Below are 18,416 nucleotides of genomic sequence, written 5' to 3'. Positions count from 1 at the left end.
CTTCCTGCACATACCAATACAGGGTGGCAAAAACTGGAGGGACTCCTGGTCAGCCACACTTGACGTGGAGTGGCGCGACTTAAGCTATAAACTCACTGGCAACAGGCTAGCGTCCTGTTCCAGGAAAAACTTCACTATTGGAACAGATGTAAATCTATCTCGGCAAAGCAGCCAGCATAATCAAGGACCCCACACACCCCGGACATTCTCTCTTCCACCTTCTTGTGTCGGGAAAAAGATACAAAAGTCTGAGATCACGTACCAACTGACTCAAGAACAGCTTCTTCCCTGCTGCCGTCAGACTTTTGAATGGACCTACCTCGTATTAAGTTGTTCTTTCTCTACACCCTAGTGATGATGACTGTAACACTACATTATCCACTCTCTCCTTTCCTTCTCTATGTATGGTATGGTTTGTCTGTATGGTGTTCAAGAAACAATACTTTTCACAGTATACTAATACCTGTGACAATAATAAATCAAATTTAAAAGAATTCAAATCTTGTGCACCACAAGGTGCATGAAGAGAAACAATAATACTCATTAAAACTGCCCAAATTCATTTCACATACGATTGGCTTTGACAATACTAAAGGGAGCACTTTTATCCCATTAGGCCATTGAATGGATTCAACCCAGATTGTAGCAGTGTAAGAAATAGGAGCAAGAGTAAACCATACCGCCCCTTGAGCTGCTCCACCATTCATTACAAATATGGCTGATTGCTTGCCTCAAATCTAATTCCTGCCCACTCCCCTTATTCCTCAACTTCCTGAGAGATCAAAAATTCATCTACTCCGGCTTTGAATATACTCAACGATGGAGTATCTACAACCCTCTATGATGGAGATTCACAACCCCCTAAGTGAAGACATTTCCCCTAATATCAGTCCTAAATGACTGACCCTTTATCCTAAAGCTGTGCTCTAGGGGTCTAGATTCCCCAGGCAGGGGAAACAACCTCTATCTATTTCAAAGAATATGCCCAATTTACTTAGCCTCATTGAATCAGCCTCTTATCCCAGGGACCACTCTAGTGAACGCTTGCTACACCACCTCCAACGCAGATCTTTCCTTCCTTAAATATGCGCACAGTATTCCAGGTGTGGTCTCATGTATGCAACTGTAAAACCCCTTTATTCTTGTACTCCAACCTCCTACAATGAACGCCAAGATGTCATTTGCCATTCTAATTGCTTGCCGTATTTGCTTACAAATTTGTGTTTTCTCTACGAAGGCATTAAAGTTCCTCTGAACACCAACATTTAAACGTTTCAAGACTTTTAAAAAAATATTGTTTTTCTAATCATCCAACCAAAGTGGATAACTTCACATTTCTCCAAATTATACTCAATCTGCTGTCTTGTTATCCACTCACTTAGTCTGTTCCTATCTTTTTGCAGGCTCTTTGTATCCTTCACATAGCTTACTTTTCCACTTAGCTCTTTATCATTTGCAAACTTGAATACATTACCCTCGGTCTCTTAGTCAAAGTCAATAAAGACTGTAAATAGCTGAGGCCCCTCACTGATCGTTGGAGCGCTCTATTAGTTACAGCCTGTCCACGTAAAATGCCCCATTTAATTCCTACTTTCTGTTTCCTGTCCATTAGCCGATCTTCCATCCATGCTCCAAACGTTCTGATCTTACCTATTAACATTTAGTGCAGTATTTTATTGAATACCTTTTGGAAATCCAATTATACTACATCTACTGGCTGCCTTCTATCTACCCTACTAGTTACATCCTCAAACGGGAGGGGTGGCGTAATTCAGAGACTCAGGGTAATGCTCTGGGGACTCGGGTTCAAATCCCAAGATAGCAGATGGTGAAATTTGAAATCAATAAAAATCTGGAATTAAAAGTCTAATCATGACCATGAAACCATTGTCGTCAAAACCCATGTCAATCGCTAATGTCCTTTAGGGGAGGAAATCTGCAATCCTCACCTGCTCTGGCCTACATGCGTCTCCAGATCCACAGCAAAGTGGTTGACTCTTAAATGACCTCTGAAGTGACCCAGCAAGCCACTCAGTTCAATTAGGGATGGGCAATAAATGTTGGCCCAGCCAATGATGCCCACATCTCATGAAAGAATAGAAAAATAAACTCTATTAAGTTTGTCTCACACACAATTTCGCTTTTATAAACCATGATGGCATTGTCAAATCATACTGGTTTTCTAAGTGCATTGTTAAGACTTCCTTAATAATCAATTTCAGCATATTCCCAACAACTGATATTAGCCTAACTAGCCAACAGATAATAAATCTGACAATGATTCTGACAGATACTCTTCAGGTTAATTTGATGCTCGTACCATAATGGCACTTTTTTTCCCAAACATCCTAAAGGATTCCCAGTACTTGTAATCTCCTTGAGACAAACATCTACAATGGCACCATGGGGTTCAAATTCCTCTGGTCACTAAGCATGTGTGATAACCCCTAGGACTTGCATGGGGAATCACAGGTTGACCTCCCTGTAGATCTCATTGAATACCAGCTCCCTGGGGATTGGTAATTAACTCACCAGCTGGAGCTCGTATACCGAGCCTTGTATAAAGCAGACCCTTGAGTGGGTCCATTATTGCATTATCCCAGTTAGGACCTGTTTGTGTTCACCACAGGCTTATGGTTTTTGTTTTACTTTATATTGTGCAATAAAGCACTGTTCCTTTACAGCTAACTCCTGGAGCTATTATAATATGCAATCATATTCATGACGATTTTCTTTGGTTTGGTACATTCACAGAATTGGTCAACATGTTCCTTTGGAAAGTATTACAGCTTCTGTGAAAACTGCAAACAGGGGAAGTCTTCACGAAAGCTTGGTAATGTTGTCACAAGTAGCGACTGGAGGAATTCTGCAAAAGTAGGAGCAAAATTACTGACCTGCATCAGCTCGTTGCAGTCAATCAGACCGTCTTCCAACATCTCTTGAGTCAATTTTCCCATAGTGCTGTAGAATTCATCTGCACTCTGGCAGCTTTCGATTCTTCTGTTAAAGTAACAATAAAATGCCCTCTATCATTATCACGACTGTAAAAAAGATATCTTTTATCGTATACATTCACTTTGTTTCCACATGGACAATGTATTAAAACAAAGAACAAAGAAAATTACAACACAGGAACAGGCCCTTTGGCCCTCCAAACGTGCACTGACCATGCTGCCCGTCTGAACTAAAACCCACTACCCTTCCCAGGACCATATCCCTTTAATCCTATCCTATTCATGTATTTGTCCAGATGCCCCTTAAAACTCACTATCATATCTGCTTCCACTACCTCTCCCAGTAGTGAGTTGAGTCAGATAGATTCTTGATTAATCAGGGAGTGAAATGTTATGGGGTATGCAGGAAAATGGAGTTGAGATCACAATCAAATCAGCCATGATCTTATCGAAAGGCGGGGCAGGCTGGACAGACCTACTCCTGCTCCTAATTCTGGTGGATAGAAAAACAGCAAGGAATGTAGCAGCAGACAGGGATTGGAATTTGTAGAAGGTACAGGGATTCATGCAGTCATCCAATTTTGTCTTTAGTCAAAGAACAAATTTGAGGGCTGTGAAAGAAAATGATGCATAAACAAATAATGATAGCTTAATAAATTTAATTGAATCATAGAATCCCTACAGTACAGAAGGAGGTCACTTGGCCCATTGAGTTTGTACCGACTACAATCCCACCCAGGCCCTATCCCCATAACCCACACATTTACCCCTGATACTAAGGGTCAATTTAGCATGGCCAATCCACCTAATCCGCACATCTTTGGACTGTGGGAGGAAACTGGAGCACCCGGAGGAAACCCATGAATATGTTCATGAAAATAATGTGAAAAAGGTAAGGTGAGAACATCCCTGACTTGATTCATTCTTTAATGCTACACATTTAGTAATTTACCTTAACCCTTGCCTGAGATTATTGAAAGGAGATTTAACCTATTTTTTTGTCAATGATAATAGATCTCTACTGTACGAATTGGCCAGGTGTATTCAGAGCAGAAAACATGCAAGTGTTCTGGGCTATGGGGTAAGAGCTGAAGAATGGGATTAATTGTGCAGCACTTACGAAGAGCTGGCAAAGGCATGATTGCTTGCACGGCCTCCTTTTGTGTCGCAAGATTCTTTGCAAATGGATGGTTAAACTCAATCAGTAGTTTGTTTTCAAAACTGTAATGGCTATCACAATATTTGAACTGGACACTGATGAGAATTACTACTTTGAGTAACACTTAACAGCCTCCCTCAACTGGGTCATCAGTACTAATTGATGTTAGACCATAAGATATAGGAGCAGAATTAGGCTATTCAGCCCATCAAATCTGCTTCGCTGTTCGATCATGGCTGATATGTTTCTCAACCCCATTCTCCCACCTTTTCCCCATAACCTTTGGTCCTCTCACTGACCAAGAACATATCTATCTGTGAGTTAAATACACTCAAAGACTTGGCCTCCACAGCTTTCTGTGGCAATGAATTCCATAGATTAAGAGTTGTCCCATTACACTGTGCCCTTGGATCCTAGTCTCTCCCACTAATGGAAACATCACCTCCACATTCACTCTATCCAGGCCTTTCAATATTCTGTAAGTTTCAATGATATCCCCCTTCAAACTTCTAAACTGCCTTGAATATAGACCATATATTGAACTCCACTTGGAAGAAGCACTAAGGATAGGAAGGGCACAAAATACACTTCAGTGCCCATTACCAAAAGTGGCTCAACAGAACCATGACTAAGCTGGCCAAGTCCTGAAGACTACATCCGTTAGACTGGACCAGCAGCAGTTGATGAAAGAACTGACAAGAGGGGAATCCCTCCTTGACCTTCCCCCATCAATGCACATGTTGCAGATGCATCTGTCCATGACAATAATGGTGGCCAACTGCACACAGTCCTTGTGATGATAATGTCCCATCTCCACACTGAGGACATTCTCTATTGTGTGTGGGGCATGACCAGCACATAAATAAGACAGACTAAGAACAGATCTAGCATTTCAAAACTGGCTATCCATTATGCACTGTGAGGCATTGCAGGCAGCGTAATTGTATTTGTCAGCAATGACATCTACCCAACAATTTGGAAAATTGCCCAGGTATGTGATGCCCACAAAAAGCAGCATGAATCTAATCCAGTCTATTACTACCCCATCCGTCTACTCTTGATTATTAGCAGTTCATGACTGTATGCAGCAAAACCTGGACAAAATTCAGACATGGACTGATAAGTGACACGTAACATTCATGCCACCCAAGTGGCAGACATTGATCATCTCCAACAAGAGTGAATGCAACCATCACCTCTTGACATTCAATGGCATTCCCATCAGTAAATCCCCCACTAATAACATCCTGGGGTTACCATTGACCAGAAACTGAACTGGACTAGCCATATAAATACTGTGGCTATAAGGGCAGATGAGAGGCCATGAATCCTGCAGTGAGTAACTCACTTCCTTACTCCCAAAGCCTGTCCACCCACTACATACAGTCCATGACTGTATGCAGCAAAACCTGCACAACATTCAGACGTGGACTGATAAGTGGCAAGTTATGCCTCAGAAGTGCCAGATAATCACTCTCTCCAATAAGAGGGAATCTGGTCATTTCCCCTTGACAATTTCTAAATCCAATAACTCCAATATCCTGGAGTTTACCGTTGATCAGAAAGTTATCTGGACCAGCCATAGAAATACTATAGCAACAAGAGAGGTCTGAAGCTGGGAATTCTGTGACAAGTAACTCACCTCCTAACTCCCCAAAGCCTGTCCATCATCTACAAGGAAGAATTTACAATGTGATGGAATATTCTCCACTGTAGGTGGACCTACAGTTCAACAAGATGGCTCGCCACCCTCTTCTCAAGAGAAATGGGCAATAAATACTGTCTTTGTCCGCCCACTCACATCCCACAAATGAATAAGAGAAATTAAATAGATTCCAATTATTGTACTGAGAGAAATAACGTGAGTCTTCGCACTCCTGATGATGTCAATAATATTTGTGGGGATCGTGGGGCTGGCCAACGATCGGGAGGCCGGCAGCCAGGCCACTGCACATGCGCTGATCTCAGCACTGACAGATTGGCACATGCGCAGTGGCCCACTCAGCGCTATGCGGCCGGCCTCCAGGTGGGAATAGGCCCAGCCCACTTATTTTACGCATGATTTATGCTAGTGCACTGAGTGTGGGAGATTCATTTTGAAACTCCTGCTGAAAAAATGAGCTTTCCAGTTTTCAAGCAAATTTGACACTTAGAATCAAAATGGTAAAATAGGGCCCTAAGTGCTGGACAAACTTGAAACTGGGAGTGTTTCAGATCCGACTTTTAGATCCATTTTCAGGCGCCCCCATACGCATTCTGCCTGTAAAAATATCAGCGATTCCGAATTACGCTGCAGAAGCCTGTGTGCGGGGCTTAATGCACCCTAGATCCTGCAGCTCTGATCGGCGCCTCCAACTGCACATGCGCAGAAAAAATAGAATGCTGCTCCCCCGCCACATCCCTCCTGGGCCGGATAGTGCCTCCCCCTGGCCCCCACAGACATTGCCCCACCCCCACAACATTACTGACTCCTTGTCCCCCCACCACCCAGACCGATCGCAGTCCCCTCCCCTCTTCCCCTCCACCGATCTCAGAGTGGCAGCGGACCATTCCCCCCCCCCCCCCCATCGATCTCAGGCAGAGTGGCAGTGGACACCTCTTCACCCCCACTGATCTCAGGCAGATGGCACTGGACCATCCCCCCCACTGATCTCAGAGAGCTGTCGGACACTCGGCACTTACCTCCTCGCTAACTGGAGCGCCCGAATCAGACTTCAATGGAACATGTCTGTATCGCGCCAATTCTGGATGGACGAACGTGGTGGTAAATGGGGAAGTACCGGTAAAGTTGGGTGTGCAGCCTAATAAGTCAATTTAAATGCATGCAAATGGCCGTCCAGATCATGGCCATTTTTGGGCCTTGGTAAAGGGGGAACTGGTGCAGAGGCAGGTGCGGATCGCACTACTCGCCTCACGCCCGTAACGAGCGCAACGCGATGGTAAAATCAGGCCCTTAGAATTTTTTTGGGAGAATCCCGGCCAACATTTTTCTGTTTTTGAATACTAGATCTTAGCATTCAATAATTTCTATGGTCTCCCAGTGTACTCTGGCCCACCACCACAAACCATAGAAATGATACAGCATAGAAGGAGGCCATTCATCCCATCTTGTCCATGCTGACCCAAAGACACCCAGGTACCCTTTCTAATCCCATCTTCCTGCACACGGCCCATAGCCCTGCAACTTACAGCACTTAAGGTACAGATCCAGGTACTTTTAAAATGAGTTTGTCTCTTCCTCCACCACTTTCTTAGGCAGCGAATTCCAGACACACACCACCCTCTACGTAAAAAGGTTTTTCCTCCTGTCCCTTCTAATCTGCCACTTAGCTTAAGTCTTAGCTGGTTTTTGAACTCTCTGCCAAGGGAAACAGGTTCCTCCTGTCCACTCTACCTCTACCCCTTACTATTTTGTATACATCAATCATGTCACCCCTCAGCCTTCACCGTTCCAAGGAAATCAACCCCAACCTCTCCAATCTCTCCTCATAGCTAAAATTCTCCAGCCCTGGCAACATTCTGATAAATCTTCTCTGAACTCTCCACAGCAATTATGTCCTTCGTGTAATGTGGTGACCAGACTCAATGCTCCAGTTGTGGACTCACCAGTGTCTTATACAGTCTCATCCCTACTTATCCCTACTTCTTGTATGCTATACCTCTGTCAATGAAGGAGAGGATGCTGCTTGTGAACCAAGAAGTATGACCAGATTAAGCACTGGCAACGTTTTGTCCAGAGTCATTGGAAATTACTAATAACATTAAAAGGAACAAAAGCACTTTTAAGAATCCTGTCTCTATGATACACGAGGGCATTCTACCTCTTCTCTTCCCTGCACCTAACTTCTATTACTGGTGGTTTGGTAAATTTTCAGTTTTTTTTAACCTATTGTGTTGCTCGTATTCTAACGTCTCAACATGTCATCATCACCCTGGCACATTAGGAATTGGAATAGGCAACCAGTGGGCAAAGTAACCCTGGCATTTTGACAAATATTCACAGCATTTGTGTGTTTCAAATCGCTAAAGCTCAGTGATAATTTTTGTCAACAGAGTATTGATAAGGAAATGCAGATTGAAACGAGAGAAGTGGAAGGAAAAAAAAAGAAAAAGTTAATGAAATTTGTGCTTGCATATTCTCCAAGCTTCACTTAGCTTGAATCTAGGTCATGGTAATGATAAGTAGCTGCACTGTCTAATCTCGTCTCTGTATAATATTCTCGGAAACATTAAATCTGTACACTAACAGTTTGTCAGCATTCGAGAGAAATGACTAAAATTACAAATAGATTGTAATTGTTTTTGTCAAAACTGAAAAACAGTGCAGATTTCATTTATTGGATATTATATACTTAATCTATAACATAAATTATGTTTCCTATGGTTGCATGAAATTTTCATAAAATCATAGAATCCCTATTGTGCAGAAGGAGGCCATTTGGCCCATCAAGTCTGCACTGACCGCAATCCCACCCAGGCCCTATTCTCGTAACCCCACATATTTATCCTGCTAATCCCCCTGATACCAGGGTCGATTTAGCATGGCCAATCAACCTAACCCACACATCTTTGGACTGTGGCAGGAAACCGGAGGAAACCCACGCAGACACGGGGAGAATGTGCAAACTCCACACAGACAGTGACCCGAGGCCGGAATTGAACCCGGGTTCCTGGCGCTGTGAGGCAGCAGTGCCACCCAGATTTGAACTCGGATCACTGAATTCAGAACCCAAAGTGCTCGCCACTACACCACAGAACCAAGAATATTTGATAGTTAACAGAGAATTTCAAAAAACAAAATGTTGTTTTTGGCTTTACTTTGATCCATCTTAAACAAACAAAAGTCAGTCATTTTAACAAAATATGTCTCCAGTCTTGACAGAAGTGAAAGGGAAATGAGCATTTCCTTACAATTCTTTTATCTTTAGCCCAAGCTCTGGAAACCTAAACAGATGCTAGTTTCGTTAGCCCTCACACCAAAAACAAAGGATGGAATGGATTTTTATCTCTAATGTTATCACGAGCTTCAATTTAAAAAAATCACAACCCAACTTCACCATCTTTTATCCAAGAAAAACAACACAAATTGATTTCCACAAAGGCAGCCTGAACTGCTGTGTACTTCCAGCATTCTTTTGTTTTTATTTCATGTTTCCGACATTCACAGGGGCCGATTTTACCAAATCAGGACTAAGTGCTGGGTCCGGTCGTCAAACGGATCCGCACCCGGCAACCGCGCTCCAGTGCGCGCATACGTCTTTTTTCGGCGCCGGTCTATTGGGCGGGGCTTAGCGCTGTTGGAGCGGCCGGAGCTCCAACTGCGCATGTGCAGTTCGGAACAGACCACAGGCAGCGTGCCCGGGCGCGAAAGGCAAAGCAGCACAGACAGCAGAGAGGATGAAAGGAATTCCCTTTGGAGGATAATGTCCAAATCACAGGAACTAAAAAACCTGACAGTCCAAAATCTGGGATAATATTACAGGACAGGGATGGGGGGATATACATTTTGAAATATTATCCGAGATTTATTATCCCAGTGTCTGCCCCTGGGGGGGGGGGTGGAAAATCGGCCGCAGATTGCCAGCGCACCCCCCCCACCCCCCAGGAGCAGACACGTCACTCCCCTTCTCCATCCCCCCAGGGAAAGGCAGAGCAAGGCCAGGAATGTGCAGGAGGCTGTCGACGGACTGCAGATTGGAAGGACGGTGGAGGGAGATCAGTGATCAAGCTAGGTCGGGGGTGTGCCTCCCAGGGCGGTCCGATTGGGGGGGCGGTGGCTGCCGGGGTGGTTCGCACGGGGTGATCCGCGAAGGACGGTCAGGGGGGATTGGCTTCGGCGGTTCCCCTGCTGAATTGGAGTCCCATTCGGACTTTTATTTAGCAGGTCGTTTAATGCGCGGACGCGAAATGGGCCGCAACCTGGTAAAGTCAGATTCGTCAGTAAAGTTGGGCGTGAGCTTCATTAAGTCGATTTAAATGCATGCAAATGCATTTAAATTGTCGCGCCGGCCGATTCGGGCGCGCGCCAGACCCGTGCCCGGATCGGGGCTCGGTAAGGACGCGATCTGCCATGAGTCGGGTGCAGATCGCGTTTTAGGCCCGACGCCCAACTTTACCACGATTTCACGCCCGAAAACGGACACAAAACTTTGGTAAAATCGGGCCCACAGTCTTCTGTTTTTGCTGCACAAGTTGATAGCGGAGTGTTTTTTTTAAATTCTGAGATGTTCAAAGGTCACAATGACCTTTCCATTGTTGTTTCGAGTCAGATTAAAGTAGGTCATTGCTATTTGTCATCCATCCCAGCTTGGTTTAAATCTTCTCAGTCAAGTCTTATTTTCTGGTACAGCAGTTTTCAGAATTCTTTCACAGGATGGGAGTATCTCTGGCTGGGCAAAACCTCCCTGATCACCCTTGAGAAGGTGGCGCTGAGCTGCCTTCTTGAACCGCTGCAGTCCATATGGTGTAGGTACATCCACAGTGCTGTTAGCAAAGGACATTCACCATTTTGACCCAGTGACAGGCAAGAATGGCGACATAGTTCTAAGTCAGGATGGTGAGTGGCTTGGAGGGGAACTACGAGGTGGTTGTGTTCCCATGTGTCTGCTGCTCTTGTCTTTCCAGGTGGTTAAGGTCGTATGTTTCGGAAGGTGCTGTCGAAGGAGCCTTTGAGAGTCACTGCAGTGCATCTTGTCGATGGTATACATGCCTGCCACTGTGCATTTGTGAGGGAAGGTGTCGATGTTGAAAGAGGTGCCAATTATGTAGGCTTCTTTGTCCAGGATTGTGTTGAGTCTCTCGAGTGTTGTTGGAGCTGTGTTCATCAGGCAATTGAAATGTATTCCATCACACACCAGATAAGTTTAAGGGGAGTCAGGAGGTAAGTTACTCTCCACATAATTCTCAACCTCTGACTTGGTCTTGGTCTTGAACTGATCCAGTTCAGTTTCTGGTCAATGGTTACCACCCCAGGGTGTTAATAATGGGGGACTCAGTGATGGCAATGCCATTGAATGTCACCGGACAATTGTTAGACTCTCTCTTGTAGGAGATGGTCATTGCCTGGCACTTGTGTGATATGAGTGTTACTTGCCACTTACCAGCACAAGCTGGATATTGTCCAGGTCTTGCTGTATATGGGCACAGACTCCAACCAGCGGTGAGATTCCCCCGATTCTCATTGACTCCAGTTTTGCTAGGGCTCCTTGATGCCACAATTGGCCAAAAGCTGCCTTGGTGCCAAGGGCAGTCACTCTCACCTTACCCCTGGCATTCAGCTCTTTTGTCCACGTTTGGACTACTGTTGCAATGAGGTGATAAGCAATTTTGGCATAAGCCACAGATGTTAGTAAGGAGGACCCTGCACGCTCAACACACCTGGGTTTGCTGTTGTTTCTGGGGCTTAGGTCTGAGCTGGGTGGTCTGTCCAGTTTCATTCCTTTCTGGAGACTTTTGATACACCTGAGTGGCTTGCTAGGCTATACAAAGGTCATTTTAAGAGTCAAATATATTGCTTTGGATCTGGAGTCACATGTTGGCCAGACAAGGTAAGAAAGGCAGATTTCCTTCCCTCAAGGACATTAGTGAATCATTGGGTTTTACAACAATCCACAACGTTTTCATAGTCACTATTACTGAGACTATCTTTTTCATTCCAGATTTATGAACTGAATTTCAAATTCCAGCAGCTGCAGAGGTGGGGTTCGAATCTGAGTCCCAAGAGCAATAGCTTGGGAGTCTGGGTTACTGGTCTGGTGACATTACGATAACGCCACCGCCTCTCCCTGTTTAGTTTTGTTTGGTCAAATCAAAGGTGATTGAACATGAGATAAAATACAGAATTGAGAAGACAAAGAGGAAAATAGATGTTTCTTGGAGACGCAGGGAGAGAGAGATGGAAGAGGGGGAATTGGGAATTTCCGAGGCAAAATGGGGAGGGAGAGAGGTTGGAAAGAGAAGCTGATTTTCGCACAAATCTTAAATTTAGTGCCTCTTTCTTCCATTTTACATAAGCTAAACAAAAGAAAATCACAGAATTGCTTGTAGTTTATCACTTACTCTCCAAGTTTTGCCCAGATTGCCAGGGCTACTCGTAGGATCACCTCAGATCCTTCAAAGAACACAGAGTCCCAGATTCGTAGCACAGTGTGATTGGGAAGGCATGTAGCAAACAGAGTTAGGAACCACTGCATGGTGAACACATTGGTCAGGGGAGGCTCATAACTGCCTGTCAAAGAAAGAAAGTATCATGGTTTGAACAGATCAAATAGACATATTATCACAGTTTAGGCAAAATTTCATATTCTCAAATCAAGTATGGAATGTATCTTTCTATTTGTCAAGGTAATGGAAACTTTTATTCACTTGAAGAGATCAAAATATGGTGTTTACATTTCTTGACAGTCCAGAAATATTTAATCTGGTAATAAAAACTATGCATTTAATTTTAAAACTTTGAATAACTTCAAGAATCTAAAATTATCTTGGAAAAAAACACCTAACAAGTATCACTTGAAATAATTTTATCAAAAATTACAATTACCATGAATATTTTTTGTTCTGATTTTTGGCTTCTCTTATTGACTGCTATTGAGTTGAAAAGCTGAATATCAGTGGAAAAGCTCTCCTTAATCAGAAGTTTCCTCCTTTTGTGAGCTTAATAACCGCTCAAACTCTGTCCTTCTTATAGGGCTTGGTTTCACGGCTAAAAACCAGGGGCGGGATTCTCTGGCCATTAACACCAGCGGGATTCTCCCACCTCACTGCAGTGACTGGAGATTTGGATGAGACACAAATTTTCTGTCCTCTCTGGCAGTATCAGGGGGCGTGAATGGCTGAAGAATTGTGGTTCAGGGTTATCACATAAACCCCACAACCTCACCCCTTGACATCATCCCACCAGTCTCTGATAATAGAGAAGGCTAAAATATGAAGCTGTTATATATTTACAAGAGTTGCATGAATGCTTAGGAGTTGATCACAGGATTTGATGGTGACGTCATTAGGGTGTTGCCACAGACTGCTGTTTTATTTTCAGTTTGTACTCTGTGCAGTGCAGAGAACATCTCTTTCAATAAACCTCGATGTTGTTAGTTTGAATCTACGTGTGCAAACCATGTATTTTCTTTTTGTTAAAACCCATAACCCGTAAACATAGTTACAACATTACAGGAGTCCACCTGTCTTTTTGAAAACAAAATCGGCAAGCTAATGAGCTTGTTAAAAAGCCAATCGACTGCAATTTTTTTGTTGCCCACTTTGTTTTTCGCTAAGCGCACAAGAAAAATGTTAGGAGTGAGTTACGCCAGGTACGTGGAGCAACACAAGGGCGGATGCAAAAGTCCATTGGACCATGGCTGTCTGTAACAACAGAGTCTGTTACTGAAGATGGCAGTGCTGGATTGCTAGTGGACTTCATTTGTTCTATTTATGTCAGCACATCCCATGAGTGTTCTTCCTTTATCAGCATAAGGTCCTTTCTCTAAATACGGATATGGGAAACAGGATGAATCAAGCACATTGGAGAGAGGAAACTAGCCCAGAAAGAGAAATGATTTCTGATCAAACTGAAATAAATTTACCTGCACTTTCCTTGTTGGCACCTTTTTGGAGATCGTCAAGATACTGAGAGAGCTCTGGTAGTTTTATCCGCAGAAGATCTCGAAAGACAGCCATATCCACTGATAATGCACGTAGATTATTGGCAAAATAACTTTCAGGGAGTACTTTGTCAATCAAGTAAATCATCACCTACATATTAAAGAAAGACAAATGAAGGCAGGGCAACATGTATTAATATCTCAAATCCACATAAAGAAGCAACATTTAGAACAGAATTTTCCACTCCTGCCGGTGGCATGAATCATGGCAGGGAGGGACACTAAATGAGCGTGATGGAAAATGTCAGTTTTCTACCAGCAGGAAATTAGCTGGGAAGTTTGTTCTCGCAACTTTGATGGTGGAGTCAAGACAAGTCGGGTTTCCCACTGAGCTATGTTGCAAATCAGATTTGCATTTACTTGCGTCTCAGGAATGCTCATTAAAAGGCCAACTCACTGGTATTACATTTCTTGCCAAATTAAGTGCCCCGCTAACAGGGGAACCATACAGCAATTTTGGGGTGATTCAAGGAGCACTCTAAAACTGTCCTGCTCAATCCATGAACTGTATGACTCAGCTGTGTACTGACTGAAGTGACTAATGCACAATGAATGAGCTTGGTTCCTTTAGTATTGGTGCACATTCAGGCAAGAATACATTATGTTTAGGTGCGGTGGCACATACAGTCTCAATTGGTATCAGATCCTTACATAAGCATGTCAGAATCAATGGCCAATGGAGGAAGCGTGGAGCTTGCAAGCCTCAGTCTCAGTGCACTGGTCATGGCAATCAAAGCACCATGCTTGCAGTCACTGCATAAATGCAAGGATTGGGTATCGATCATTATTGTCAAAGCCATCGGGGACAACCAATACAAGGCTGAGACTTGGGTCCTTTGGCCCTAATAAACACCCTGATTGTGAATGCACAGACCAGCCTCCCATCCATTGACTCTGTCTACACTTTCTGCTGCCTCGCCAAAGCAGCCAGCATAATTAAGGACCCCACGCATCCCGGACATTCTCTCTTCTACCTTCTTCCTTCGGGAAAAAGATAGAAAAGTCTGAGGTCACGTACTAACTGACTCGAGAACAGCTTCTTCCCTGCTGCTGTCAGACTTTTGAATGGACTTACCTTGCATTAAGTTGATCTTTCTCTACACCCTAGGGCTATGACTGTAACACTACATTCTGCACTCTCATTTCCTTCTCTATGAACGGTATGATTTGTCTGTATAGCGCGCAAGAAACAATACTTTTCACTGTATGTTAATACAAGTGACAATAATAAATCAAATCAAATCAAAATCAGACACACCAGAAGGGATAGTTGAATCATATGCCAACCTTTGGGCGGCACGGTAGCACAGTGGTTAGCACTACTGCTTCACAGCTCCAGGGACCCGGGTTCGATTCCCAGCTTGGGTCACTGTCTGTGTGGAGTTTGCATATTCTCCTCGTGTCTGCGTGGGTTTCCTCCGGGTGCTCCGGTTTCCTCCCACAGTCCAAAGATGTGCGGGTTAGGTTGATTGGCCATGCTAAAAATTGCCCTTAGTGTCCTGAGATGCGTAAATTAGAGGGATTAGTGGGTAAAATATGTCGGGATGTGGGGGTGGGGCCTGGGTGGGATTGTGGTCGGTGCAGACGTGATGGGCCGAATGGCCTCTTTCTGTGCTGTAGGGTTTCTATGATTTCCATGATTTCTATAGGGTGATCTCATCCTATAAGGTGTAGCTTTGGTATGTCATGTGTAGATTGAGGGAAAGTTGCTTAGTTATATCCATTTGCAGATACAAGGAATGGAGAATGTAGACTGCAGGCAACACTGCCTTCTTGAGAACTTTGATTAGAATAAGGAGAGGAAGGGTCCGTCACCAATTGGCCCACCTCAGGGAAGACCATCACCATCAGGAATAAGAGCCAGTGGGGCACTGGGAAAGAATCCTAATTTTCCCAAAAACTCAGCCCTAAAATAAGCACCATTGCAAAGTACATTTGGGTGAAATGACACCAATGTTGGTCTTGACAAATATAACATCCACAAACGCGAGACTTCAGCGCAACAGTGACAGAATCTAATAGTGCAGTGAGAGACTGAGCAGATTGGGTTTGTGAGAGACTGAGCAGATTGGGTTTGTGAGAGACTGAGCAGATTGGGTTTGTGAGAGACTGAGCAGATTGGGTTTGTACTCATTGGAATTTAGAAGGCTGAGGGGGGATCTTATAGAGACCTATAAGATAATGAAGGGGCTGGATAGGGTAGAGGTGGAGAGATTCTTTCCACTTAGAAAGGAAGCTAGAACTAGAGGGCACAGCCTCAAAATAAAGGGGGGTCAGTTTAGGACAGAGTTGAGAAGGAACTTCTTCTCTCAGAGGGTGGTGAATCTCTGGAAATCTCTGCCCACTGAAGTGGTGGAGGTTACCTCGTTGAATATGTTTAAATCACGGATAGATGGATTCCTGATCGGTAAAGGGATTAGGGGTTATAGAGATCAGGCAGGTAAGTGGAACTGATCCACTTCAGATCAGCCATGATCTTATTGGATGGCGGGGCAGGCTCGAGGGGCTAGATGACCTACTCCTGCTCCTATTTCTTATGTTCTTATTAGAATCATCATGAACTTTGATGAACAATTCTCATGGGGTCACATAATATCTGCCTGAGATGCAAGGGTTACATGCGTATTATCAGCCATCATTTTCACATCTGAAGCGCCTTTGTTCATGTCACAGATGTGGAACTAAAGGTGAACCACTGTGATTAGACTGAGTGAGATTTAATGGAACTGAAGGACAAAATGGGAGGTAATCGGGGGAAGTTCATTTAGTTCAATGAATGAATGTAGGACCTTGCATTACATCGATTAGCCATTCAAACTCTGAGATTTGGAGAGAAATAATTGCCAAATATATTTCTAATAGTGCAGATTATTTACAGTGAATGAACACCCATGTGTTCATCCAAGAAAAATAGGGTGGTAATAGTCGGAGATTTTAACTTTCCCAACATTGACTGGGACAGCCATAGTACTAGAGGCTTGGACGGAGAGAAATTTGTTGAGTGTATTCAGGAGGAATTTCTCATTCAGTATGTGAATGCCCCAACTAGAGAGGGGGGAAAACTTGACCTCCTCTTGGGAAATAAGGAAGGGCAGGTGACAGAAGTGTTGGTGACGGATCACTTTGGGACCAGTGACCATAATTCTATTAGTTTTAAGATAGCTATGGAGAATGATAGGTCTGGCCCAAAAGTTAAAATTCTAAATTGGGGCAAGGCCAATTTTGATGGTATCAGGCAGGAACTTTCAAAAGTTAATTGGTGGAGTCTGGGGGAAGGCAAAGGGACGTCTGGTAAGTCAGGCTTTCAAAAGTGTGTTCACCAGGGTTCAGGGTAAACATATTCCTCTTAGAGTGAAGGGCAAGGCTGGCAGAAGTAGGGAACCCTGGATGACTCGGGATGTTGAAGCCCAGGTCAAGAAGAAGAAAGTGGCACATGACATGCATAGGCAGCTGGGATCAAGTGAATCCCTTGAAGAGTATAGGGAATGTAGGAGTAGAGTTAAGAGAGAAATCAGGAGGGCAAAAAGGGGACATGAGATTGTTTTAGCAGATAAGGCAAAGGAGAATCCAAAGAGCTTCTACAAATACATAAAAAGCAAAAGAGTAACAAGGGAGAGAGTAGGGCCTCTTATGGATCAACAAGGTCATCTGTGTGCAGATCCACAAGAGATGGGTGAGATCCTAAATGAATATTTCTCATCAGTATTAACTATTGAGAAAAGCATGGATGTTCGGAAACTTGGGGAAATAAATAGTGATGTCTTGAGGAGTGTACATATTACAGAGAAGGAGGTGCTGGAAATCTTAAAGCGCATCAAGGTAGATAAATCCCCGGGACATGAATGAAGTGTATCCCAGGACATTGTGGGAGGCTAGGGAGGAAATTGCGGTCCCCTAGCAGAGATATTTGAATCATCGATAGTCACGGGTGAGGTGCCTAAAGATTGGAGAGTGGCAAATGTGCCTTTGTTTGAAAAGGGCTGCAGGGAAAAGCCTGGGAACTACAGGCCAGTGAGCCTCACATCTGTGGTGGGTAAATTGTTGGAAGGTATTTTGAGAGACAGGATCTACAGGGGTTTAGAGATGCAAGGACTGATTAGGGACAGTCAGCATGGCTTTGTGAGTGGAAAATCATGTCTCACAAATTTGATTGAGTTTTTTGAAGGGGTAACCAAGAAGGTAGATGAGGGTAGTGCAGTTGATGTTGTCTACATGGACTTTAGCAAGGTCTTTGACAACGTATCACATGGTAGGTTGTTGCATAAGGTTAAATCTCACGGGATCCAGGGTGAGGTATCTAAATGGATACAAAATTGGCTTCTTGACATAAGCCAGAGGGTGGTTGGAGAAGGTTATTTTTCAAACTAGAGGCCTGTGACCAGCGGTGTGCCTCAGGGATCAGTGCTGGGTCCACTGTTATTTGTCATTTACATTAATGATTTGGATGAGAATATAGGAGGCCTGGTTAGTAAGTTTGCAGATGACACCAAGATTGATGGCATAGTGGACAGTAAAGAAAGTTATCTCCGATTGCAACAGGATCTTGATCAATTGGGTCAGTGGGCTGACAAATGGCAGATGGAGTTTAATTTAGACAAATGCGAGGTGATGCATTTTGGTGGATTGAACCAGGGCAGGACTTAC

General features: G+C 43.9%; 1 protein-coding gene across 4 annotated transcripts in view; it reads right to left on the bottom strand.

The window, feature by feature from the left end:
* tbc1d30 (TBC1 domain family, member 30) overlaps positions 1-18,416 on the bottom strand; it is an 82,983-nt gene that overhangs the window by 16,799 nt on the left and 47,768 nt on the right. For all 4 annotated transcript variants that reach the window (XM_078219800.1, XM_078219801.1, XM_078219802.1 and 1 more), the window contains 3 exons: positions 13,695-13,863; positions 12,172-12,340; positions 2,895-3,000 (listed from right to left, as the gene is read on the bottom strand). In XM_078219800.1, the coding sequence (XP_078075926.1) occupies positions 2,895-3,000; positions 12,172-12,340; positions 13,695-13,863 (444 nt within the window). The remainder of the gene's footprint in view (positions 1-2,894; positions 3,001-12,171; positions 12,341-13,694; positions 13,864-18,416) is intronic.

The sequence above is a fragment of the Mustelus asterias genome, chromosome 9, assembly GCF_964213995.1.
Source record: "Mustelus asterias chromosome 9, sMusAst1.hap1.1, whole genome shotgun sequence".
Taxonomy (NCBI): Eukaryota; Metazoa; Chordata; class Chondrichthyes; order Carcharhiniformes; family Triakidae; genus Mustelus; species Mustelus asterias.
Note: the sequence above shows the minus strand (reverse complement) of the source record. Positions and strands in the feature narration are given on the sequence as shown.